General features: G+C 39.8%; 1 protein-coding gene across 1 annotated transcript in view; it reads left to right on the top strand.

Annotated features, from left to right (window-relative positions):
• The window catches only part of FIG4 (FIG4 phosphoinositide 5-phosphatase), an 85,652-nt gene that overhangs the window by 853 nt on the left and 58,893 nt on the right, over window positions 1-25,906 (top strand). Inside the window, exons 2-9 of the mRNA XM_063124796.1 lie at window positions 7,248-7,346; window positions 8,723-8,846; window positions 10,880-11,036; window positions 13,402-13,452; window positions 15,480-15,628; window positions 17,224-17,352; window positions 22,276-22,376; window positions 23,861-24,023. Coding sequence (XP_062980866.1) covers window positions 7,248-7,346; window positions 8,723-8,846; window positions 10,880-11,036; window positions 13,402-13,452; window positions 15,480-15,628; window positions 17,224-17,352; window positions 22,276-22,376; window positions 23,861-24,023 — 973 coding nt within the window. The remainder of the gene's footprint in view (window positions 1-7,247; window positions 7,347-8,722; window positions 8,847-10,879; window positions 11,037-13,401; window positions 13,453-15,479; window positions 15,629-17,223; window positions 17,353-22,275; window positions 22,377-23,860; window positions 24,024-25,906) is intronic.

Raw genomic sequence — 25,906 nt, 5'->3', positions numbered from 1 at the left:
GTAGCTGCTCCGGTGCTTTGGAACTCTCTTCCCGGGGAAGCTAGGCTGGCTTCCTCCTTGATGGGCTTTCAGAAGCAAGCTAAAACTTTTTTGTTCCAGCAGGCCTTTGGAGAATAATCTGGCCCTCCATCTATTTATTTATTTATTTATTTTATTACATTTATATACTGCCCCACAGCCGAAGCTCTCTGGGCGGTTCACAACAATCTATGTTAATGTCTTATAATTTTGTTGTGTATTTTAAACGTTTATGTTTCCCCCCACCCCCCATGTATGTTTTAAACTTTGTAAGGCCACCTTGAGGCCCAGCATTGGGCAAAAGGCGGGATACAAATAAATATAATAATAACAACAACTGGTTGGCCGCTGCGTGAACAGAATGCTTGACTAGGTGACCCCTTGATCTGATCCAGTATGGCTCTTATGTTCTTAGTTGTGTATGGAATTTTTAGAGGGCATTATACTATAGAAGAGGATGGGCAACTATAGATTTTGACCTATAACTCCCATCATCCCTCACCATTGGCTATCCTGCCTAGGATTGATGGGAGCTGTAGGCCAAAACATTTGGAAGATCACAATTTGCTCATCCCCGCTATAGAAGTACCAAACAATAAGAAGGCTTTCATAACATCTGTTCTCTTTGGCGACTCTAGCCTGTAATATCATTTCTTCTCAGACACCTCAGCTTTATGTTACTTGTCCCGTTTTGTTTTGTTTGTTTTTTGCCACAAGAGAATCAGGTGTAGTCCTAGTTGATATTGTACAAGCGATCACAACAAGTATGCCAATAGATTGGGTTTAGCGTGTGTTGTATTTGTTAGCAACAAAATATTGTTGCTTGAGCTTTGGGAAATTGGCCGTGATAGCTTAATGCAGCCTTCCCTAGCATGATGCCCTCCTATGTTATGGGCTTCCAGCTCTAATCAGTCCCAGCCAGCATGGACAATGGTTAGGAATGCTGGGAGTTAGGGAAACCTGGCGTAATGGAACCTCCAGATTCCAAGGCAGTATACATCTGAATGCCAGTTGTTTAGTGGGGGGCGGGATGAGGGGGAGAGAACTCTGTTGTTGCCTTCATGCCTGGCTGCAGACTTCCCAAAAGCATCTGATTTGCTATTGTTAGAAACAGAATGCTCGATTAGAATGGGCTCTTGGTCTCATCTAGACAAGCTCTTCTTATGTTCCTGTGTGGTTTTTCTCTTTTCAAGAGGGGGAAAGATGATAGAATTCCCTGCGCCAACTGTTTCTCTGAGAAAGCATTGCATCCTGGAGGAAGTTACTAATCATTGTTCCACTTCTAAGCTTCTGTTGCAGAGAATATAGTCCCATATTAAATATTTCCATCTGTTTTGGGAACATAACTTTGTTAGAAAGGTTCTATCCTGCTGCCCCCAAAGTCCTAGCTAGAAATTCCTGGGGTGTCGAACTGTTTCAGTATTTGAGAATCTATTCCTGAGCAAGTGCCCTAGATTTTCACCTGGGTTGCTTCTTCATAAATGATTCTCATATGACTTTTTGCTGGTATAAGCGCCACACATGCAAGGAGAAGCACAAGATTATTCTGAGAGTAGGAGAGATAAGGAGGGATATCTTGTCCCTTCCCAGGGAAAATAACTGTATTGTTTGTAGAAATGTGTATTTATTTTATTTTATTTATTTTTATTTTATATTTATTTTGTAACAGCTTGATTGTGTGGAAATATTGTTACTTTAGAACATAAGAGCTATGCAGGATTAGACCAAAGGCCTATCTATTCTAGTATCTGTACCCACTGTGGCTAACTGGATGCCGATGGGAAACTCACAGGCAGGACATGTGTACAATAGAAACCTCCTACTTGTGTTTCTTAGCAACTAGCAATCTATTGGTAATACATTCCCATCGTGACTAGTAGCCTTATCCTCCATGCTTTATGCTACTTTAGACATTTTGAATTATATAATAATTAATCTGTGTGATGTTTTGACAAGTGGAATCATGCTGTTTAGCTCCTGAATTACATTTTAAGTTTTTCTATATGATTTGGATAACTTTCTGGAAGATAGATACCCTTCCCTCATAGTTTGTGTGGATTGCCTTCTAAGTTCGCATTGACCAGACTCTTAACTTTTCAGTCTGTTTACTGTATCCCAGTTTGCAGCCTTGTGTCAATATGAGTACTAATTGGTGAGAGATTCAGGAAAGATAAAGGCAAGTACTTCTTCACACAGTGTGTATGGAATTCAGTACCACAAAATGTAGTGATGTGCACCAATTTGGATGGCTTTAAAAGGGTGTTGGATAAATTCCTGGAGGAGGAGGCTAGTATCAGAGGCAGTAAGCCTATATGCACCAGTTGCTGGGGAACATAGGTGGTAGGGAGCTGTTGCACCCGTGTCCTGCTTTTGGGTTCCTGGTTGACAGCTGGTTGGCCACTGTGTGAACAGAGTGCTGGACTAGATGGACCTTTGGTCTGATCCAGCATGGCTCTTCTTACATTCAACCTTTTAAAATGGGGAAAAAACTTCACAAAAGCCAGTGACTGGGGTGAAGCCGGGGAAAGGGACATGGCCTTCTGGGTAACCCCAGAGGGCTGAATTTGGCCCCTGTGCCCAAGGTTCTACACCCCGACATACAGGATCACACTGCTCAAGCCTCAGTTCTCACTCTATTCTCAATCTGCTTTTGTTTTAGTTCTCGTTCTCTCTCTGTCTCTCAGTATCCTTTCCCCGGCTTTTCATTTTTGAAAACATGTTTCTTATTGCATTGGATACTATGTAATACACATAGCATGGAGTGCTTGCTGCGTTTTACTATATATTTTACAATGGCTTGAGTACTTTGTACTTAAGCCGTTGTAAAATCATCAGAGAGAGGAGAAAAATAGTCATGAAGTCTACTTGCTGATCATTTGCTAAGGGCCAAATCTATGATTGGTCTTGCTACATTTTCATATAGCAGGTAGAGGTGGTAGTTTGGATCTGAGGGTGAGTTTTTTTTTTTTAAAAAAAACTGCCCATATAGTTTTCCCAATGAAAATAATCCCCTTGAAGCTACAACTTGCTTTGTTAAGGAAACCTTACATGTATATATAGCCTATAAATCATGTGCACGGAACCTTTTTCCTATGAAGGGCTGTTGATCCATGGGAAAAGTCAGTTAGATTCTGTAGCTGTTGGTGGGCAGGGTTTACAGCATTGCATAACTCCCACTTCTCTGTCATGCACACACATGAAGCGCAAGAGATGCTCAGAGGGACCATCCGGAGAGCAGCAGCATGAAACTGCGTGTGGCCCTTGGCCCACAGGTTTTGCACTCCAGCTGTAAATACGCACACACTTTTCTGTAATTCCATTCCCATATATACATGGCCTGCATGAGATTTCTCTCTCACACACACACTGCATTCCACTATAAACTGCTTCATAGTGAGTTAGGCCATTGGTCTGTTTGGCCCAGCATTGCCTCTTCTGATTGGTAGCAGCTCTCCAGGTGTTTTTTTTTTAATGAGAGGCAGTGATCTTTCCAAGCCCTAGTAAATAAGATTCTCTTTTTAACTGGATCTGCTAGGGTTTGAACTGAGAGCCATATCTATTTAAAAGATATATTCCTTGCCCCTTTCTCTCCTCTGCCACTACATACACATTAGAACTTACCAACGTTAGAAGTTCTCTTACTGGTTTTTTGGTAGCTAAACTGTTCTGTTTGGTAATGTGTAGAATCGGTGGGTGTGTGGTTCTGTGTAACCATGAGTAGGATCAGACTGCATGTGGGTTAGGTGGCTGCTTCTTGCATCAGAGACAGTATAAATAGCTTGTAAAGTGTGGTTAAGTTAAGACATAAATCTTAGGAGACAAAAGTGCCAAGCAGAAGCATATATATTCTTTTTCCTTTCTAGTTCTTTCAGTGGCTTTTCTTGCCTTAGGGATTGTAGGCTGGTAGGTTTTAATATGCAGCAGTACAATTTCTAAGCCTCTTCTCATGAGTACTTAGTTTCTAGTTGAGGAGGTAGTGACGCTTTCAGTCACTTCACGTGGTCCCCACTTTAGAGCAAGGAGTCTGTTTTAAATAATCACATTGTCAGGAGAAGTCCTAGCTCAAGTATACTTTGGATATTGGCAAATCAAGGTGGAGAGACAGCTTGTAATTATGAGGTAACTATAGCAGTGAATCCTGAGACTCTTTGCTTGTAAGCCAGCTCAGATGCTCCACTTTTTGCTCCTCTGTTCATAATTGTAGACTAGCTCTGTATTCACATTTAAGTTGTTTGTGAAGATCTCCTGACCTTCCAGTGAATGTAGAAGACGGTACTTGCTGGGAGCTGTGTGTGTACAAAATCCATGTGGCGCTCTAGATGAGGTTAATTGCATGCAATGTACATAGGCAATTAGAAATAGTAATTTTGAAAGAACTGAAGCCTTTCCTTTCAGTTTTGTAAAATAGATATGGCCATTGTGTTTTGCTCTTAGTGAATGCAGAATTGATAAACTGCTTTAGGTTTCATCGGTGCTGAATTGCTCCTTGAAAGGTGATTGGCAATTGCAGAGAGCCAACATTAAGAATACTGTCAACATTAGATAGTATAAGATTATGTTCTCCAGCTAAATTTCCTTCTCTCCCCACCCTAATGGCTGCACTATAGCAGTAAAGAAAAATATGGGGGACTATATGTTATGAATAACAAAGTTGCAAGCATTTATTACTTTACATGTTAAGGCATGAGTAAGCAACTTTTTTGGTCCTGTGGGCACATTTGACATATAAAAGAGTGCTGGTGGTGGTAAAATGTATGGAGCACCCCTCTGTGCCACTGCTCTGGATTCTCTCCATTCTGTCCTGGGCACATTCCTCACCCTGGCACCTTTCCCAGTCTTTGCCCAGGATTCCCCCTTTTTTATTTCCTACCTCTGCATTCACCTCTGTGGATGATCAGGGGTCTGGAAATAAAGCCCTATGATGAGAGACCAAAAGAACTCAGCATGTTTGGCCTTGAGAAGAGAAGACTAAGGGAAAACATGATAGCGTTTTTCAAGTACTTGAAAGGGTGTCACACAGAGGACGGCCAGGATCTCTTTTCGATCATCCCAGAGTGCAGGACACAGGGTAATGGGCTGAAGTTACAGGAAGCCAGATTCCAGCTGGACATCAGGAAAAACTTCCTCACTGTTAGTAGTACAATAATAGAACCAATTACTGAGGGAGGTTGTGGGCTCTCCCACACTAGAGGCATTCAAGAGGCAGCTGGACAACCATCTGTCAGGGATGCTTTGAGGTGGATTCCTGCATTGAGCAGGGGGTTGGACGCAATGTCCTTATAGGCCCCTTCCAACTTTACTATTCTGTGATCTGTGATCTGTGATCTATGATCCACAATTCAAGAGGGACGCAGACAAGCTGGAGCGTGTTCAGAAGAGGGCAACGAGGATGATCAGAGGTCTAGAAACAAAGCCCTATGAAGAGAGACTGAAAGAACTGGGCATGTTTAGCCTGGAGAAGAGAAGATTGAGGGGAGACATGATAGCACTCTTCAAATACTTAAAAGGTTGTCACACAGAGGAGGGCCAGGATCTCTTCTCGATTCTCCCAGAGTGCAGGACACGGAATAACGGGCTCAAGTTAAAGGAAGCCAGATTCCGGCTGGACATCAGGAAAAACTTCCTGACTGTTAGAGCAGTGCGACAGTGGAATCAGCTACCTAGGGAGGTTGTGGGCTCTCCCACACTAGAGGCATTCAAGAGGCAGCTGGACAACCATCTGTCAGGGATGCTTTAGGGTGGATTCCTGCATTGAGCAGGGGGTTGGACTCGATGGCCTTGTAGGCCCCTTCCAACTCTGCTATTCTATGATTCTATGATCTCAGCAGTGCTGAACTCCTAATGAGGATGTAGGATATTGGCAGATCAGAGAGGAAGGAGAAGTGGATTTTCCTGATCTACTGACTTCCTGCTTCCTTGTTAGGGCTTCAGTGCCATTGAGATGAGCGTTAGGGAGGGAGGCTGTGTGTGTGTGTGAGAGAGAGAGAGAGAGAGAGAGAAAGAGAGAGAGGGAGGGAGGAGGGGAAAGGAGAAGCAATCAAAAACATTGTTGACTAATAGTCAACTCGATGCTCATCTTAATCCACACCACAGTTGATTATAATCATGTTGTGCATGGAGTACTGCCTCAATAATCAATGATGGAGTTGACTATTAACTCACCATTGACTATTGTGTTGTCCGAACGCAGCCTAGTAGTCTTTCCTAAACCCTTTAAGGATAGCACACACAGGCCAATAGCTCTGATAAACCAAGATGCTGAAGTACTCCCAGCTGTTATGGTGAATAGGCTGAATACCTTTATTACAAATATAACAGAAGCTGACCATACGGGCTGACTCCACCAAGGCATGTACAAAATATAATCTTTCATAGTAACTCCAACACAAAAGCCGCTGCCATAATTTCATTAGACTTGTACAAACCATTTCTTAGGATTGATAGGATCTTTCTGAAAGAGATGTTAATCAAGGCTTTGAAGATCACTTCATGAATTTAATTAACCAAATTGATTCTGAATCCACATAAGTGATTAGGGTTATTGCACCAGATTTTCTATCATTTTGCATTCATATGGGGACAAATCAGATCACTGGTCCATTTAGGCTAATATTGTTTTAGACAGCGTGGGTTATGCAAGGGTTAAACAATCCTCACACAACCCAACAGCAGACCATGTGGTTATGCGAGGGTTGTTTAACACTCAATAACCCTAACGCTCAATAATCCTAGCACAACACAACAAAGTGGAAATGGCAAGCAGGTGGGAAGCAGCTTTGTTGCTCACTCCCCCACGGGTTATTGTGGCATGTGTTACCCAATATGTATATAAAAACCTCAGAACTTAAAAGTTTTGTTGTGTCAAAAATGGGGAAAGTAGTACCATTAATGTAAAAAGAACTTGTGTCTGAATTTCTTAAGAATCTAGAGGTATGATCAGTGTGTTCAGACATTTAAAAACTCTAATCGTAACATGTTCTGGATAGTTCAAAATTAGGATGATAATTTGTGGTTGCATGGGTATTTCTGACTTGGATGAAGTGAATTATAGGTCATAAAAGCTTATGCCATAATAAATGTGTTAGACTAAGGTGCCACAAAACTCTGTCTATTGTATTAATCATGAGTATATTGGTAATCATGGTTGTATTGGTTTCTTTAACTTTGTGCAATATTTCTTTCTCCTTCCATGTCTCTCACCCATCCTTCCCCCCCCCCCCCCAACCCAGCGGTATTTTCTAGTTGGAAGCAATCATGCAGAAACCAAATATCGTGTTTTGAAAATTGATCGCACAGAGCCGAAGGATTTAGTTGTTATTGATGACAGGGTGAGTATATTGAATATAGGTGGAATTTAAGCTCTTTAGACACCTTTTCTTTTAATGTTTCTTTCCAGAATACCTGCTTTGATATAGTTTTCCAATCGATGAGTTAAGGAATAGTCAATAAATGGGTCGTTTTTGACGAGGGCAGCGGGGAGGCGAGTTGGCGGTAGCTGGGAATGATTTCAGCACATAGAGGATTCTAGCCAAAGGTTAGAATTAGAACCTCCTGTTGAAGAAAGGGAACCTTTGGATGAGAGGAGGGTCCTACCACCCAAGAGGCATTCAAGATGCAGCTGGACAGCCATCTTTCAGGGATGCTTTAAGGTGGATTCCTGCGTTCAGCAGGGGTTGGACTCAGTGGCCTTATAGATCCCTTCCAACTCTACTATTCTATGATTCTGTGATCCTTAAGGGGAGAGGGCTTTACCCTTAAAGGCAGCATCAAATCATTTAAAGTAAAGAAGGTAAATACAAGCCATGGTGCCCTAGGAAATGATATTAAATGGAAACTTTTATGTGAACATTTTAAAACTTAGATCCACTTCTGCTGTGACAGGAAAACTGGAGATTGTGAAGCTCACAAAGGGAGACTCCTGAATTTCATTTCCTGTACCATGCTAATAGAGGAGCATGGTGAGGAAGGGCTGCCTTTGAAGAGTGTTCAGAAACCACAGCTGGTGCAAAATGCTACAGCAAGACTGTTGCCTGGTGTGCATTACATGATCCATATTACACTGGTCTCATGGCAGTTGCACTGGCTACTCGTTTATTTCTGGATCCAATTCAAAATTCTGTTTCTTACTTATAAAGACCTACACTGCTTGGGACCAGGATATCTGAAAGATGGCCTGCTTCCTTATGAGCCTGCCTGTACTTATGATCTTCATCCATGGCCCTGCTTTATGTCCTATCACCACACAAGGCTAAGTTGGTAGGAACATGGGACAGGGCCTTTTCTGTAGGGGCACCCTGTCTGTCAAACTCCCTCCATTGGGGAATCAAACTAGTTCCTTCACATTTTGTAAGAGAATCTTAGTCTGCTGTATGTTAGAGTTATTTCAAATTTATTCCTGTCTGGTTGACTTCCGAGTTCTTGATTTTTGTTTAAAGTGTGCAAAGAAAACACAGAACACTTTAGGCTGTGCCCTGAACTACATTTGAACCCAACTCACTTTGCTGCTACACATCTCACAGCATTTGGGTTACACTTGGTGTTCTTCAAAATGCGTAGAAAGACAGGGAAAACTGTAATAAATTGATCAGTTTTTCAACAAGACATGAAAACAGTCCATCCTGTAGAGGTCAGAACCTGCAACTATTCAATACCATTCTTAAAGGAACACCTTTTATTTAGATGATTTCACATTTTCATTTTTAAGCATGTATACACCCAGCAAGAAGTGAGAGAACTGCTTGGCCGCTTAGATCTTGGGAACCGGACAAAAATTGGACAGAAGGGCTCCTCTGGATTATCACGTGCCGTCTCTGCTTTTGGTATAGTAGGTAAGGCATGTCTTTTATTTACTTATTCGATTTGATGATAGGTCTCCAAAGCATTTTACATAGAGACAACGAGAACAACTCTAGTAGCAGGTGGCTACTAGAAGGAGGGCTTTCTCCGCTGTAGCACCCCGGTTGTGGAATGAGCTCCCCAGAGAGGTCCGCCTGGCGCCTACACTGTACTCCTTTCGTCGCCAGCTGAAGACCTTTTTATTCTCTCAGCATTTTAACACTTAATTTTAACTTAAATTTAAATTTTACTGTTCTAACTCTGTATTTTAATCTTATATCAATTTTGCTGCGTGGTTTTATCTGGTTGTGCTTTTTATACTGTATTTTGTAATTGTGCTTTTAAAATGTTGGTTGTTTTATTATGGTTTTAATTTTTGTGAACCGCCCAGAAAGCTTCGGCTGTTGGGCGGTATAAAAATGTAATAAATAAATAAATAAACAAACAAACAAATAACACCCCACCCACCCAACATATGCAAAGATAAATTAAAGGACACTCTGGTAATCTGGAACAGTAGCATGAATACAATTTTTGTGAATCAGCAACACTTAAGATTTGATGGGTGCTATTTATGTGAAGAACATTGGAACTCACAATTAAGGTATAATGCCCCATGAACAGGTAATACTTGAATTTAAGCAGACTTAGGACTGTTCTAGAAATTACAGGAGCCATGTTGAGTCTGCCAAGAAATGCTTCTCAGTGGTGGTGCTAATGGTCAAAAGCCATTTACTGCATGGATCAAATTGATTGTATGAAGAATCTCCATGTAAGCACCATGTGCTCCTTGTGGTCTTGGGTTTTGATGTGGGCATATTCCCTCATAATTAGGCTGATCCACAGGTTAGGCAGCTTTCAAACGTCACCTGAAATTGGGCAGCAGAATCTAGTACTGCTCAGGCTGATGCGGTGGGAGATTTTCCTCTCCCATTGCAGCCATGTAAGACACAACCCACCATGTTCTATAGTTCCTCCCCCCTCCCCACACCATCTCTCTGGAGAGGATTTTCAGGAAGGACAGAGAGTTGCTGTGGGGAGGAAAAGATGTGTTGCATGAACTTGCCTTTCACTTACAGAACTTGCCTGCCACTCACGCAACATTGGATATTGCTCTAACAAAGTAGGGTCCTGAGGAGAGGATTCCACATGTGGGTCACTACCGCTGCAAAAGCCCTCTTGCCAAGTGCAGTCTTGTATAAGCTGTTGAAGTTGGGGGCACCTTTAAAAGCAGGCAGGTTTGTAGATGGTTCCAATGCCTACTGCTGATCTTGCACACACATGTGCAAGATTGATAATAGTATACAGAATGACTTGTTGTTGATGAGTACTTGTAAATCTGTCTTCACAGTACCACAGTAGCAGGCCAAATGCCAGAATCCTTGAGTGACAAGTAGTTAGATTCCTGAGAAAATTCAAGGAGTGAAAAGATAATCTGATGTCACATGTCAAATATTACAGAAGGTTGAAAACATAGATAAATAGTGTGAAGGTCTGGATGCAGTCTATTCTTATTCTGCTCAGCAATGATTCTGTACCCTGTAGTGCTGAAAAGTTTTTCCAAATGGAAGTTAATAAGGACAAAGTGTAGAAAAATAATCAGTCATTGCACAGTAAGTTACACTGCAGTATCAGACATTGATGTGAGTTATTTCAGTGTCCTTAGTTCACCCCTGGCACTGACTTGATGAAATAGCCTCAAGGATCCAATAAATATTTTTATAAAGAAAAAATCCCTGAGGTGAACAGCCATTTTGAAAAGTACTTTTTAATTTGCCTTCATTAAAGATTTAGTATACAATTTAAAAAGAAATGCATGCTGCTTTTACAAAATTCTGAAAATTAAAGGAGATCAATTCACAGATGCTAGGTTTTTCTATCTCCAGTTTTCTAAGGTATTGGAAAATACTATATAATTATTGGCAACCTTGAAAGGAATTGTGCTGTGTTTTAGCCTTCTAGTAGTATATTGTGTCAAATGACAGGTACAAATGATAAGTGAAGTAATGTATACTTTTTCCTCTAGGTTTTGTCAGATTTTTAGAAGGTTACTACATTGTGTTAATTACAAAGAGGAGAAAGATGGCAGACATTGGAGGACATGCAATATATAAAATAGAAGATACAAGTATGATCTACATTCCAAATGACTCTGTACGAGTGACTCATCCTGATGAAGCAAGGTAAATTAGGGTTCAATCCTTAAAAATGGCTAAAAATAGTTTTAAATGAATAAATTACCCCTTTTCCCAATGCTGTATTTCTGTTTCTGATAACAGCATCACACACAGAAGATAAGGGCTTAATACCCTTCAGAAGGAGCTGGTTGGGGGACATTGTGAATCTTTTTTTAATCCCCTAACATGTATTACTAGAATCTGAAGCCAAAGAGATTATCTGATTGCTTTACATCAGTAAGTGAAATTTGGACTCCAGACCCCACTGCGTCTTGCTGCCTCCTTGGGTTGACTTATTCATGTTGCTCTGTCCTTGGGCCACTCTGTCAGCAGGTTCCTATCTGTTTGTTGCCTCCTTTCTGCCCCCTTCCTTCAGCAACCCTGTATCTGGGTTTTCTGTTTCTTAGCTTCCGGAAATTTTTGATTTCCAGTCCTCAGCCTTCCTACCTGCCCATGCAGTGCCTTCTGCCCATAGGACCAGTTTTTCTCCACAAGGCCTATATACGTTTCACTTGACACACTGAAGATGAACTCTTTACAGGCATTTTATTGCTGACAGTTTCAGACCCATTATCATTAGAACATGCATGCATGCTCTAGTAGCTCTGCCAATTCATGCCACAGACATCACTACCATCACATTTCTTAATACACCACTGTGTTGACATTTCAGAACGCCACTGCCGGGGTTAAACTGGTATGGGTTCAGCTCACTATTGTTAAAAACAAAATAAAATTTGATAATAGTGCCAACAATTTCGCAGAATGTGGAAGAAGGTTTCAGAGAAATTTTATGGGGTTGGATCTCAGAGTTGCTCTTCTACAAACGGAAGCGTTCTTTTAGTTCGTGGAAGGACCTGAGATCTGTGGAAGCTCTCTTCTCACCTGCAACCCCAGTACCAACTCTTACAATGTTCCACATGGTCCCCAACTTTATAATGCAGCTTTTCAGAGGCAACAGGGGAAGAAGGAATTGGTGAAAATCACTTCAGTGGGAGTGTGCCGTGACCAGCATACTGCTCACTGGAAATGTGGATCTAAGACATAGCCTACAAGTCACTTTACCTCTTATGTAATGTTATACTTCAGGACTACAATCCGTGAGGGCTTCAACCCAGAGATTACAACAGGTAGCCAAAGTGGACAGTGCCAATTATAAGTTTGTTGGATGTGTGCACAACTCCCTTACAATGAGAGGCGCCACATATGTAGTCATAGGAGAGCCAGTGTGGTGTAGTGGTTAGAGTGGGACTCAGGAGATCCAGGTTCTAGTCCCCATTCAGCTATGAAGCTCGCTAGGTGACTTTCGGCCAGTCACTGACTGTCAAATTAACTTACCTCACAGGGTTGTTGTAAGGGTAAAATGGAGAGGGTGAAGATTATATTAGCAGCCTTAGGTTCCTTGCAAGAGGAAAAACGGCAGGATATAAAATGCAATACAAAATAAAGAGAAAACGTCGGGATATAAATGTAATAATAAATAAATAGGTACTGGATACAGTATTCTTTCCTCCTGTAACATTCACTTGCCTTTTCCCTCTGCACGCACGGATTGCCCTTTCTGGACTGAGGAGTGGACCTAGAACACTTTTATAATGATTATTCACTATATATGCCTTTTCCCCTGTGTTTTGTGTTGATACTATCTGCTGACACATGCTCCTTAAGTGTGTGGTAATTCTAACTGAAAGGAGAATGTTGCATCTCTCTTTGGGTTTTGTATGTTTGGAGAGCATGTGTTCAGTAAACAGCTCTTCATTTTAGCTAGCACCAAAGTTATTACAGAGCTGGCTATGCATCGTGGTTTGGTTTGTGTGACAAAATACACTTTGTGCCATGGACAACTGCCTGGAGAATGGAATAGTTCCCAAGTATACAGAAGTCCTTCCTGTAGGATTTTGAGGAATAGAATTGTAGAACAAAATGTCATGTTTGGAAGGGTACTTTAGCTGGTACCTTAGAGTTGGTACTTCACATAAAGAAGAGTTCTATGCACCCATCAACACAATACATTACTTATTTTCATAAATAAAATTATATACGCTGATCATGTACACTATGCTGGTGTTCTCATTAGTGCAGTTTTTGGTATCTGCTTCTCTTAATTGTTCTTTTTTTCCTAGAGGATATATGGCTATTGTGTTTTTACCAGGCGGCTTCATTCTGATAGGAAAGGAGATAATTTTTAACTCCACAATATTATAAGCATTCAAACACATTAAGAACTGATTAAAAGAATGCTCAGATAAAAGAGTTTATTAGTGTAACAACAGCATATTTCATCGTTGGTAGCAGGGACAATGTATTAGGGATAAAAAAAACCCTTTCTTTATGAGAATACTGCTTTGCTATCTTGTGTTTTCTTCTTTAGGTATCTTCGAATTTTTCAGAATGTGGACTTGTCTAGTAACTTTTATTTCAGGTAAGTTTTTAATATAAGTGGTCATTGGAATGTTGCAATTGGTTATTAATCAGTGAAAGTCAAAGAACTGTTATATTCCTTTTCCAGTGTCTCTCCCAGAGCCATATAGAAGGAGGAAGCAGAGCAGTATTTATTTAAAATCATTCACAAGTAACTTCTTGTCTATTAAAAACAGAGTTCGTGTGCTTGATACAGTCCACTACCTAGGCCCTACCTAGAGTTATTCTGTTCTCATCTGTGAAATTCTTAGCTATCCCTGTCTTTCTCATTGTACCCAGTTGCCTACAAGGATCCTTGGTTGTTCAGCCCCCACAGTAGTGACTGTATAAGATCTGAGCGTCAGTGATCGCAGCTGCCCACTTGTAACTAGTGATGTATGAATCCTCCTTGCCCATCCCGATTTTAGAAAGGGCTCAGCTGAGTTCTCATCAGCACTCCAAAAGGGGAAATGACTTGTGAGCCAATTTTGAAATTCAAGCTCCTCTGGATAACCAATCTCGTCATTGGGAATATGAAAGAGCTTTGATTCTCCTTCTCCACATATGACCCCTGACCTGCCACCCTCTTCTTTTACCCTAAAATGTACCTGATGAGGTATCCAATATTTGCTGGTGTCTAGCAATGAGCATGTTTTCTTGTTGCTTTTTTCCATAGCGTTGCATAAGATAAGTTTGAAAATGAGGATGACAAATCTTATCTCCAACATATGCTTAAATTATAATTTTAAAGAATGAATTAAGTACATTTCCAACATTTGTGCCAATTATGCTAGATGTCTGCTTCTAGTATAGTTCGACTTGCAGCATCAAGAGATAAGAAGTATTTCTGCATATATTGGTTCTGCTGCTGAGTTATTTATTTATTTATTTATTTATTACATTTCTATACCGCCCAATAGCCGGAGCTCTCTGGGTGGTTCACAAAAATTAAAACCATTCAAAGTATAAACCAATAGTATAAAACCATAATATAAAATACAATATAAAAAGTCAACCAGATAAAAATAGCAGCTATGCAAAATTGCAAATTTAAAACACCAAGTTAAAATGTATTTATAGATTGTTAAAATGCTGGGAGAATAAAAATGTCTCTTCCCTGTGCTAGTGCTGTGTTATAATTTGCAAAGTTGCACTTACACAATTGAGAGTAATAAATATTAGGTGATCCAAATTTTTGAATGGGTTCCCTAATATAAAGAAGATAAGGGAGATCATGGAAACAGAGAGGAATCCTTCAGTGGGTTCAGAAACAAAAGAGACTTTACAGGAAGTAAAAGCCTGTGGAAAATGGGGAATGTCCTTGACTACTCCTAGTGCTTACCATCACTGCTGCAGAGAGCACACACTTATGCAGATCAGGAATGATGGGCTATTTATTTCATTTTTATCTTGTCCTTAAGAACATCAGAAGAGACGTGCTGGTTCAGACCAAGGTTCCTTCTAGTCCAGCATTCTGTTCATACAGTGGCCAACCAGCTGCCTACTAGAAACACACAAGCTAAACATGTGTGCAATAGCATCCTCCCCTCCCATGCTCCCCAGCAACTGGTGTACACAGGCATGCTGCCTCTGATTCTGGGAGTAACATATGGTCATTGTGACTAGCAGTTCTTCCTCCAAGGAGCTCAAGATACATAATAAGTTCATTACCTGTGAGAAAGTTATGCTGAGAATGAGTGACATGGCCGGGGCCCGACCTACACCAAGCAGGATATAACACTTTAAAAACGTTATGAAAACGGTATATGCAATGTGTCCTGGGCCTGAACAGTTGTCATAACCATTATAAACCGTTATAAGCAGTAGTGTAGATCCTGCCCAGGTTGTGACATAGTTGAGCAAGAGTTCAAGTTTTGTCCATCATATTGCATTGATTCTCCTATAACGTGTTGGATTAGTTATTATTCCACTTCGAGCCCAACACCTGAAGACAGACTATTTCACATTTAAGAAACTGATATCTTAAGTGACCAGTGAATTGTCATGAAAGCGCTCTCTAATTTTATTACCTTTTCATCTGGATTTCAGCTACAGCTATGATCTATCCCATTCTCTTCAGTATAATCTTACTGTTCTAAGAATGCCTCTTGACATACTTAAGACAGAAACAACTCGAACACGACAGGAGAGTTTCGATATTTTTGAAGATGAGGGACTTGCAACTCAGGGTGGAAGTGGTGGGTATGATTCAAATAGTAATATGTAATCAGCATGTATTTCGAATTGTTTCAACTGCAGAAACATCTAGCTCTTCTTACTGATCAATATAGTGTTGTAACAGCCCAAAGTTTAATAAAAGATTATGTAAAGTGCCAATTACAGCTAGGTGAATTTTTTTTTTTTATCAAGACAATTTCTATAAATGATTAATCACTTCTTTTGGTAACTTAAATAGAGAATAACTGGACATATTGACATTTTTGACAAATGATTATTTAACTTATTCTTAGGTTCGATAGACATGAATTTATACATGAAACACGAATCTATCTTCTGTTGGGTATAAATAGTGCTAATAGATACTGCTGTGCCAAATATTGACGGGAAACGACTGCAGTGCAGTTTATATCTTTGACTTGTAGAGTTTGGGAAGACTCATAATTTAAGTCAAAGGCTTTCATTTTTATTTGTATCATAAGAACATGAGAAGTGCCATGCTGGATCAGACCGAGGGTCTTTAATAATGCCTTCAACCAATTTACCTGGGACAGATGTCAAGCTAACCAGCCTTTAATTTCATGGTTCCACCCTGGGTCCCTTTTTGAAAATTGGTGTTACAATGATGTCAAATGATTAAAATTAAATTATAGTTTTTTTAAATTATTTCAGTTATCCCTCCCCACAAATTACTGAAGTAAATGTGCAAATAATTTGCTGTTTGCCACATTTCCCATCCCATCATAATGGGATGCGGAGTTGAGGGAGAAGCTCTTCTACCCCCTATCCTGAAATCCTGTAGGACTTAAACTGTCTCATGCACTTATGCAGACTTGTAAATCTTGTAGCACTGTGAGAAATAACTCTGTATAACCACACTCATCCTACAATGCATGAAATCCATCTAGTATCCTTCCACTGATGGAAGGCCTACATAACGAAACTGGGGGGTGATTCCCCTTCCTTCCAAATACCCAAATATCAGACTTAAATGGTGGGTGGACCCAGCAGAGCAGATTTGAGGGAGCATGGGTCCTGGAGGGGGGAATTGCACTCCCCTTCTTCTGTTGACAAGCCTTTCCATTGTGACAGAGTGATGTTAGTTGGATTCTACCCAATGTATGAAGAAAACTTGGGAGGGAGGGGCTTTTCTAAATGCCTCTATAATAGGGAATTGAGTACCCTGGAAGTGGATTGATTCCCTCTCCCCACTTCATATTTACAACACATGGACCTTGTCATCATTGTAGGGTAAAAAAATAAAATAAAAATGAAATGATCTGTTAAAAGATTAATTTAATCCATTTTCCTGTTTTCAATAATCAGCCCAATGTTTCTGGTATCGGGTTTGTCTGCTCCTCTTCTACGATAATTATGCAGCATCTTAAGGTCCGTGTCTGCACATGTCATACAACATCCTGAGGACACCCACAACTGGTGGAAAAGAAAAGGCCATTCTTTATTCACCTATTATTTTGTAGGTTGATAGAATGATAAATTCTCGCCATAGTACATATGTGAGTGGTTTGCAATGGGAATAATCCGTTTTCTTAAAGGCTCTAAAAAACACATTGATCACATGTTCCTGTGGATTTAATTTGCAATAATTTTTCAGGTGTATTTGGAATTTGCAGTGAACCTTATCGAAAATACGTTTGGAATGGCAAACTGCTGGACATCGTCAAAACTGCAGTTCATCGAGACTGGCTCCTGTATATTATTCATGGATTTTGTGGGCAATCGAGTATCCTTCTACCGTTAGAGACGAATGTTTATTACAGTAACAACAAACTGCAGTTCTATAAATACAGATGAATTATGGTAACATACAATATCATAGTTGCTCGGCTTCTTTATACGTGCTGATTAAACCCATTCAGAAATTAATTAGCTGTTTTTAAAGCACCTCTTGGATCTGAGAGCTGGAAACGAGTTTAGCGTTTTCATCTACTGCATAGATAATGAAACACAATGAAGGAAAATTCATATTCCAAGCATGCCTGTTACGAGAAATCATGCTTGGGGTAACATTGCCAGTGAAGAACTAAGGGCCAGATAAAGGCTTAATTTACCTACCACAGTGATCGTGTCGCTACTTAGATTCACTGTGAAATCAGGTCTCAATGGGATAATTGAACAGGCGTATCTTGGAGCAGATAATCGGAAAGGTAGCAGAGTAGAATTACTATGAAAAATACACTATGGTAAAAACTATGGCTTAGGAACTGAAACAAATACAATAAAGAACTTATTTATTGCTTTAGATCCCCATTGTAAATATTCTGGGTTGTATCCAATGCTCATGGAAGGCTCATTGATTCAGCAGAGGCTTCCATGAATGGAAGTAAGAAAGAAGCAATTTTCACAAATTCCCTTTCTTATGCTGTCTCCTGCACCATCATAGGAACATAGGAAGCTGCCTTATATTGGTCCATCTAGCCCAGTATTGTCGATATTGACTGGCAGCGGCTCTCCAGGGCTATAGGGAGGAATCTTTCCTCACTCTAACTGGAGAAGCCAGGGATCGATCTTGGAACCTTCTATATGCAAAGCAAGTGCTCTGTCACATAGAATAATAGAATAGTAGAGTTGGAAGGGGCCTATAAGGCCCTTGAATCCGAACCCCCTCCCTGCTCAATGCAGGAATCCACTTTAAAGCATACCTGACAGATGGCTGTGCAGCTGCCTCTTAAATGCCTCCAGTTTAGGAGAGCCCACGACCTCCCTAGGTCATTGGTTCCATTGTCATACCGCTCTAACAGTCAGGAAGTTTTTCCTGATGTCCAGCTGGAATCTGGCTTCCTGTAACTTGAGCCCATTATTCCATGTCCTGCGCTCTGGGATGATCGAGAAGAGATCCTGGCCTTCCTCTGTCACACTGAGCTGTGGCTCCTGAGCAACTTGTTGAGGCTTGGGGGACCCTTTGGAACACCGTGGAAGGTAGCATTTGGGGCTGCAGGAGAAAAGTTTTTTTTTGCAAAAATCACTCCCAACCCTGTTGTTCATGGTAGCTTCTGCTGGATCAGAAAACCTTTTTGTGAGCTGGAGAACAGGATTAGATACAAATCTGTGTTCTGCATAAAATATTCCTTTGATCCATTGTGGCCTTTACTTGCAGCTCCACATGTAAGCTTCAACATTGCAGGGATTTCTAAATATAAGTCAATTTATACACATGAGCAGAGCTCATCATCCACCAAACCTAAGTTCTATGTGCAACAAGAACCAATTATTAATGTGTGCAGTTTGTAGTTCTGGAGTCTTACGCTCTGATGCTTTGCACATTAATACAGGTGGAATTTTTGCAAAAATATCTGTTTAAGATTTGGCTGTTGTTGTTTTTTAGTTCAGTATAGATGTAAGCTATAAAAATAATAGACTTGAAAAGTGTAGCTTTTCAAAACTCATCTAGCCTCAGAATAAGTAGTCTCTTTAAACAGCCTTAGCTACTCTAGACATTCAAGAGAGACTTATGGAAGAGCACTGAGAGTAGATTTGCTTTTAATTATTCTCTTTTATTATAGAAGCCTGCATTTCTTGTTTCGAAATGTTGTATGGGATTGCAAGTTCAGAGGTATTCTCATAACCTTCAGAATCTCACAGTTTGGGGCTATAGCAATTCTCATACCTGCTTTGCAGAGCTCTCAGTCCAAATAAAATTATTCAGAATAACTAGCAGCCTTTTGTTCTGGCTCACTGCCAGTAATGTGGATTAGAGTGGGTGGTCTGCATCTGAGCATACATTGAACTGATAAAAGAAATTACAAAAAGTTGATAAAAACATGGGCTCTTAGGTAACTAGTGGAAATACGGAAGGTCATTGTATATCAAGGAGTTAGTGTGCACAGAATTCCCCTGCCCATGTCTAGAGTGCCCTTTGGGGTTGTTTATTGAGCTTACGAGCTGTTCCTTGCACTATTCGTTCCCTGGGTTGATTCTGTTGGTGCTGTAATAGCTTGCAGCTAGTAGATAAGCCTTTAGCCATATCTCAAGGTAAAGGCTACTTGTCTACCAGGGTAGCAGAAATGATAGTTATCTTCTGGCTGGGCTGCCTGTCAGTTGTTAGGCTCAGTGTTCTCTCCAATCTACAAGAATGTATGAAACACTCTCAAAGTAACTGGACTACGTCCAGAATGCAAGGGATCAGGGGAGTAGTATATGATTTCTGCCGAATCTTCACATGGGCAGATCTAGACAGTGGCATGCAGCCAGGCCACTGGAATCACGTTTGCCACTAAGCTTATCTCATTTACTAATCTGATAAGATGCCGGGATTCCCAGTAGTTGAAGTGCTTTATACTTTTAATGTATAGTGTTGCTTTCTTGCTTTATTAGCCTATTTCTGCTAAATAAACTTCTTTTTGCCATTGCACGTTGCTGTGCTTATTGCCTCTGAATATCCAAAAACCCCACATTGCCTATGGGCAAAACAGTAACCTTAAATGTGTAGCCATATTCCTCTGTTGGGAAGTAAGTGTGACTTCTGTAAAATTGAACTAGATACAGTTAAGAGAACTGTACATGTTTCCTAGCTTCACCGCTAAAGAAAGCTTATTCTTATTTGGGCAGTAGCCCATATTTTGTCATAACTGTAAATTAACTCAAAACTGTCCCATGGGGAGTCTTGGGGTTTTTTATTGGTTATCAATATGCAAGAAAAATAAATTTCTTTTTTTTCTTTTTTAAATTTTTTTATTTACATCAAACAATTTTTGTTGTTTATTCGTTCAGTCGTTTCCAACTCTTCGTGACTTCATGGACCAGCCCACGCCAGAGCTTTCTGTCGGCTGTTGCCACCCCCAGCTTCCCCAAGGTCAAGTCTGTCACCTCCAGAATATCATCCATCCATCTTGCCCTTGGTCGGCCCCTCTTCCTTTTGCCTTCCACTTTCCCTAGCATCAGCCACTTCTCCAGGGTATCCTGTCTTCTCATTATGTGGCCAAAGTACTTCAGTTTTGCCTTTAATACCATTCCCTCAAGTGAGCAGTCTGGCTTTATTTCCTGGAGTATGGACTGGTTTGATCTTCTTGCAGTCCAAGGCACTCTCAGAATTTCCCTCCAACACCACAGTTCAAAAGCATCTATCTTCCTTCGCTCAGCCTTCCTTATGGTCCAGCTCTCGCAGCCCTAGGTTACTACGGGGAATACCATTGCTTTAACTTTGCAGACCTTTGTTGTCAGTGTGGTGTCTCTGCTCTTAACTATTTTATCAAGATTTGTCATTGCTCTCCTCCCAAGAAGTAAATAAAACAATACTACATAATACACAATAAAATGAAATTACATTTGATAAACATATATTCTAACTTAATTCTCTTAACATAATCGTCCTTAACATAAAAGTGCTCCCCCCAACCACGGGATCTTATTCATGTTTCCAAAATCTCATTGCTTCTCTGGAGGTGTTTTCCCTCTCCCCTTTAATAATTCAAATTCTAGAAACTGGTTCCATATTCCCTCAAAATATATTCTATATATTTCACTCGTTAACCCTTTTATTAATTTATTTTCTCTTTTCTCATTTTCTTTTTTTAAGATCAGCTCCTCAAATTTCATAATAGCTCTGCACTCTCCATTATCCTTTAACCATTTCTTCATCCATTGTTCTAATTGAAAATAATTTAACCACATTAAATTCCCCTCTTTTAGTCTCTCCTTTATTTCTTCCCTAGTTCTCATCTTTTCTAGCCAATCTTTTAACTTCATTACCTTTCTCTCTATTAAACTTTTTCCCAACTTGTCTTTTAAATTTCCCGGAAAGTTCCTCATCATTATCACTGGCGATATTGGGGAAATACTCGGAAGTAAGTCCTTTTTATATGATTGCTATATTTCCCAGTGATTTTTTAAAAGGGGAGCAAAAGTGATTTCAAGTTGCATTCCTTCCCAATTTTGTCTGAAGTCCCCTGTCTTACATTCTGTGCATCATGTGCCCATATCTTATGTAACATTCTGCACATGTTTTTGTGCTATTCCCCAAATGCTGCTTAAAATGTGGGTAAGAAGAGTTTGTTTCTCTTCATCCATCAGACCACAGACGCATCCCAGTCCCACAAATCCGAAATGTTTGCACTGTTTGTTCTACGATTCAATTTTTCTATGCTGGTTCAAAGCAGTCAACCATTTAGTTTTGATATATCCAACGTGTTTGAGGAAGTTTTGTGAGGAAACAATGAATGTTGTTATATGGTCAGATGTTTATAAATGTGTAGGAATAATTCTGCATCTGCTTTCAGGCTTCCTGTTTATTTCATATCTATATAAGTACTATTGAAAGTATGGTCCTAAGTATGAAAGAGAATAAAGGGAGCCCTGAGTTCTCTGTCATGCCTTTCTTCTCTGCCTTTGGAAAAAATCTTTTCCTCACTTTCCTTTTCTGAAAGTAATAATTATGATGATGGTAGTTGCCAGTTTGTAGAAGCTTTGAAAAAAGAGGAAGAATTAAATGTATTTTTTTACTTATAAATTGAATTTCTGTTTTTCTTGCTTTTGTTAAGGGAATTTGAAAGATTAAAATGACATGTTGATGGATTTTGAGAACATTCCGTTCTTTTTCAAATGAGAACAATACACTTGGTTTATGTATATGGTATGACTAAGGAAAAGTTAGAGAGAAATGAGATAGTGAATGTCATATGCATCTATAATCCTTAACTTGGTTTCTAAGAACTGCTCATCTATGGTCGTCCTGTGTATGTCACCTTAATTGCTAGAAGATCAAGTAATTTTGCTGGAACGCGGTTTCTAAAGAGAGGAGCAAACTGTGAGGTAAAATAGATGGGTATAAATGTTTTAACTGTGTGTGACAGCTTTATGAAGATGTATTTTTGTTATAGAGAGCAAATACTTTGATTTTATGACAAGTGTATTTTGCTCTATTTTGACAATCATTCAACAAATCTAAATATGCAAACCTTGATATTTTTTGAGAAGTGCATATAAGATGTTCATGGTTCAGGCTAATAAAGTTTAGAATTCATTTGCTGTATTTAATGTGCTTAAATATAAAATACTGAACAGTCTTGTGAAGCAGGGAATATTACTTTTGGATGCAAGGATCTAATTTGCAATATATCTTTACTAGGCTTTGGTGTATAATTACAGACATGCTATAATTTTAGTTTTACAGTGTGCAAGCTCACATAGAAAATATTATTTTGTCACTTTTGAGTTTAGAATTTCTCTGATAAAATAGACTGATGGAACTATGGTGGAATTTGGTGTAGCATAGGCTGTTATTCCCATGTGGAAATCCACATGATTCCATATGTGCACCCAAGGTCTATCTAATGCTTAGTGTTATAAGCCATGGGAATTATTCAGCATTACTCGGCTTTAGTTTGGGTCCATGGAGGTGCCCCATCCAGCCTGCTCAGGCTGGGTTCCCTCCACAGGCTCCTTCCAAAGCCATGCTACTTGGTCTGGAGGCTATTGAGGAGGTGGGGAGAGGAATCCCCTTGTTATCAGAGGTAACATGCCACTGCTTCCAAGTAGAATGGCAAGTGGCATGCAAAGGAGGGACCTGGCTGGCTCAGCTTCAATTGCTCCATGTGCCAGGTGGGCGAGGACATCTAGGGTCCATCTTCGCCACCTATGGGTCTTCTCCAATGGAACAAGATTAAGCAAATTTCAACTATTGATTTCCTTAGGCTTGCACAAAGATGAAAGTACTCATTTTTGGTGACCACTAATTCTATGTATGCAGAAATGAAGTAGAGCTATACTATTTCTATAACTATTTGCCTTGCTCCAGCAATAACGTCTGTATGCCTCCATGTGTGGAGGAATACAGGAGGTACACAACAGGCTACTTCACAGGAGAACACATCCCACAATGGTAAATACATCTGGAGCCCTTTATAAATCCGTACGAGGCAGCCTTTCTGACTAGCTACAAGGGCAGCAGGCTGAGCACAGCTTTCTGTTGCACTCATGGGTCTCTGTCTTGAAACAATTGTGGATTTAGGGGTGAAGCTTAAGAAAGCTTCTGTAATAGAAAGCAAAATAATGGGCGTTCTTTCAAACAAAGTTGTTTAGTTCTGAAGTTACAAACATTAAAGTTGGATTGTGATGAGGCGGTGTGAACCATAATGCACAACAAATATCTTGTTTATTCCTGTTATAACTGACATTAGTTGGTGAATGGGTGGTATAATTTTCACTTTTGGGGATGGAGCTGAAAATTCAAAGTAATGTAATACGTTGTCATTGCTTGTTTTTAGTTTGGCTTTTTTCCCCTTTTTTTTGTATAGGGAGATGTAGCTAACGAAGTGGAAACAGAGCAAATACTCAATGATGCTTCAGTAATGTCATTTTCTGCTGGGAGCTATTCGTCTTACGTCCAAGTGCGGGGTTCTGTCCCTCTGTATTGGTCTCAGGATATTTCAACTATGATGCCAAAGCCACCAATTACGTGTATGTATAGAATATTAATTGCATTATCTCAGTGCTTGTACGGATGAGTTGTGTCAAATCACCAGATCACATTAACCCATTGGTTGCAGGAAATGTGTCATCCTTCCAAGTTGCAGTTTCAAGGTAGGGAGACAATTTCAAGTCCATGCTCATAGCAATTTACAGTTTTTGGCAAAAGGTAACCAATGCTGCTGTTGGCAGAATGTACCATAGTTATGCATTTTGCAATGGCACTTGTTCAAAAGTGGCTGTGAAATCTTTTGATGAGATACATGCACTGCCATCCCTGACCATGCTTTTCCTAAAGGTCTGGAGTTTCAAGACAGACAAGAATCCTTTCTCTCTCTCTCCCACAACCTCCTGTCCTACTTACCTATAATGGAGCATACATCTACCCTTTCTTTTTCAAGGACAGTCAGGCTGACCTCTTTGAAGCAAGGGTTTTCCTGTGTTATGTTGAAAAAGTATCAAGTTTGTTGCTCCCGCAAGAGACCCTGCACAGATAGTGTACTATGAGGAAAGTTGCTCCCGTTGCTCCTAAAAATTGTCATCTCTACATGCCTTTTAGTATCGTTTAATGAATTTTTTTAATAATGAAACTAAATAATGAAAGAATAGGAGTGTACAGTATTTTATTAGTAGATACCGAAAACTAACAGGGCTGTGTGCCATCTATCATAATTGAGTATTTCTTGATTTGCAGCAAGTCACTTCTACTGAAGTGAGGCGATGTTTTTGGTACTAGACTGCAAAGTTCTTCGGTTCCATTTTCCTATTTCTTTTCTTCCTCTTAGAAAAAATATGTGACAGCAGCAAGGCCATTTGCATTCATGACGGTTACATTTGCTTGCCTAAATGTGGCTTTAATGTATTAGTCAACAATTATTTCTATTTGCTGAGTTGATCATACTCAGTGGAATACTTTGCTGTCTTTTCTTAATGATAATCACTGAAAGTGGGTAATGTCATTGGAAAAAGAGTTGTGAAAGAAGTTGTAGAATTAAAATGTACTTTGCAAAATTTAGATTTAAAGCATAATACTTTAGAAGCTTTACTAGTAGCAAATTATTAGTAATCCAGAACATTTAACATTCTAAAACATGCATTAATCATGAAGTTTATTGACTTTTAAAAAACACAGTATTGTGTTTTTACTCATGATCAATCTCATTACTCATCAAATTGTTGCAAAGGAGAATCAGTGCTTATGAGAAAATGCCCTGGAAGGACACCCAAACAGTATTTGGAATATTTTCTGGCAGGTACAAACAAGTTAACAACAGAGTTAGTGGCTAAGTTCCTCTTCTCCATACAAAGGTCTCGCAAAGCGATCGTAGGGTGAGAGCTCCGTTTCTCTTTGTGTCTAGTTTGATTGTCTAATTAATCTTGAACTCTTTTCTTTAGGATGCTCTGCTCTGTGGCAAAGCTAGACCAGGAACAAGTTTGTTCGTTTGCTCTGCATTCTTCCCAGTATCCCACTTCTGCCAACCTAGCAAGGAAATTGCAAGGATTGTGTGACCACAGAGGTGTCCTCTTTTGCAATTTATTTGCTAATTAATTTCCCCTTAGCAGTTCTGTAAATCTTGTCAGTTTCAATTTCCCTTTTATCCTTTCAAATGGGAACTTGATGCAGCAATAAAAGTTCTAGATTCAACCCTCCCCCCCCCTCATCTCTTAACAGTCACCGAACAGGATGCATTATTCCAAAAAACAATGGATGAAAGGCAAAACATATCATCAGTCTGTAAATAAATCGAAATGGGTTTTCTTCACCATGTTGCAGTTTCATTACAAGACTGCTAAAACTTTGGAATATTGCTTACTGGGGGTTGTAACAACAAGGTCCTGTAAGCACCATTTATCTAACAATAATTTTTCTTTTT

The sequence above is a fragment of the Elgaria multicarinata genome, chromosome 4 (genome assembly GCF_023053635.1).
Source record: "Elgaria multicarinata webbii isolate HBS135686 ecotype San Diego chromosome 4, rElgMul1.1.pri, whole genome shotgun sequence".
NCBI lineage: Eukaryota > Metazoa > Chordata > Lepidosauria > Squamata > Anguidae > Elgaria > Elgaria multicarinata.
The sequence above is the reverse complement of the archived record's forward strand: the minus strand, read 5'-3'. Positions and strand labels throughout refer to the sequence as shown.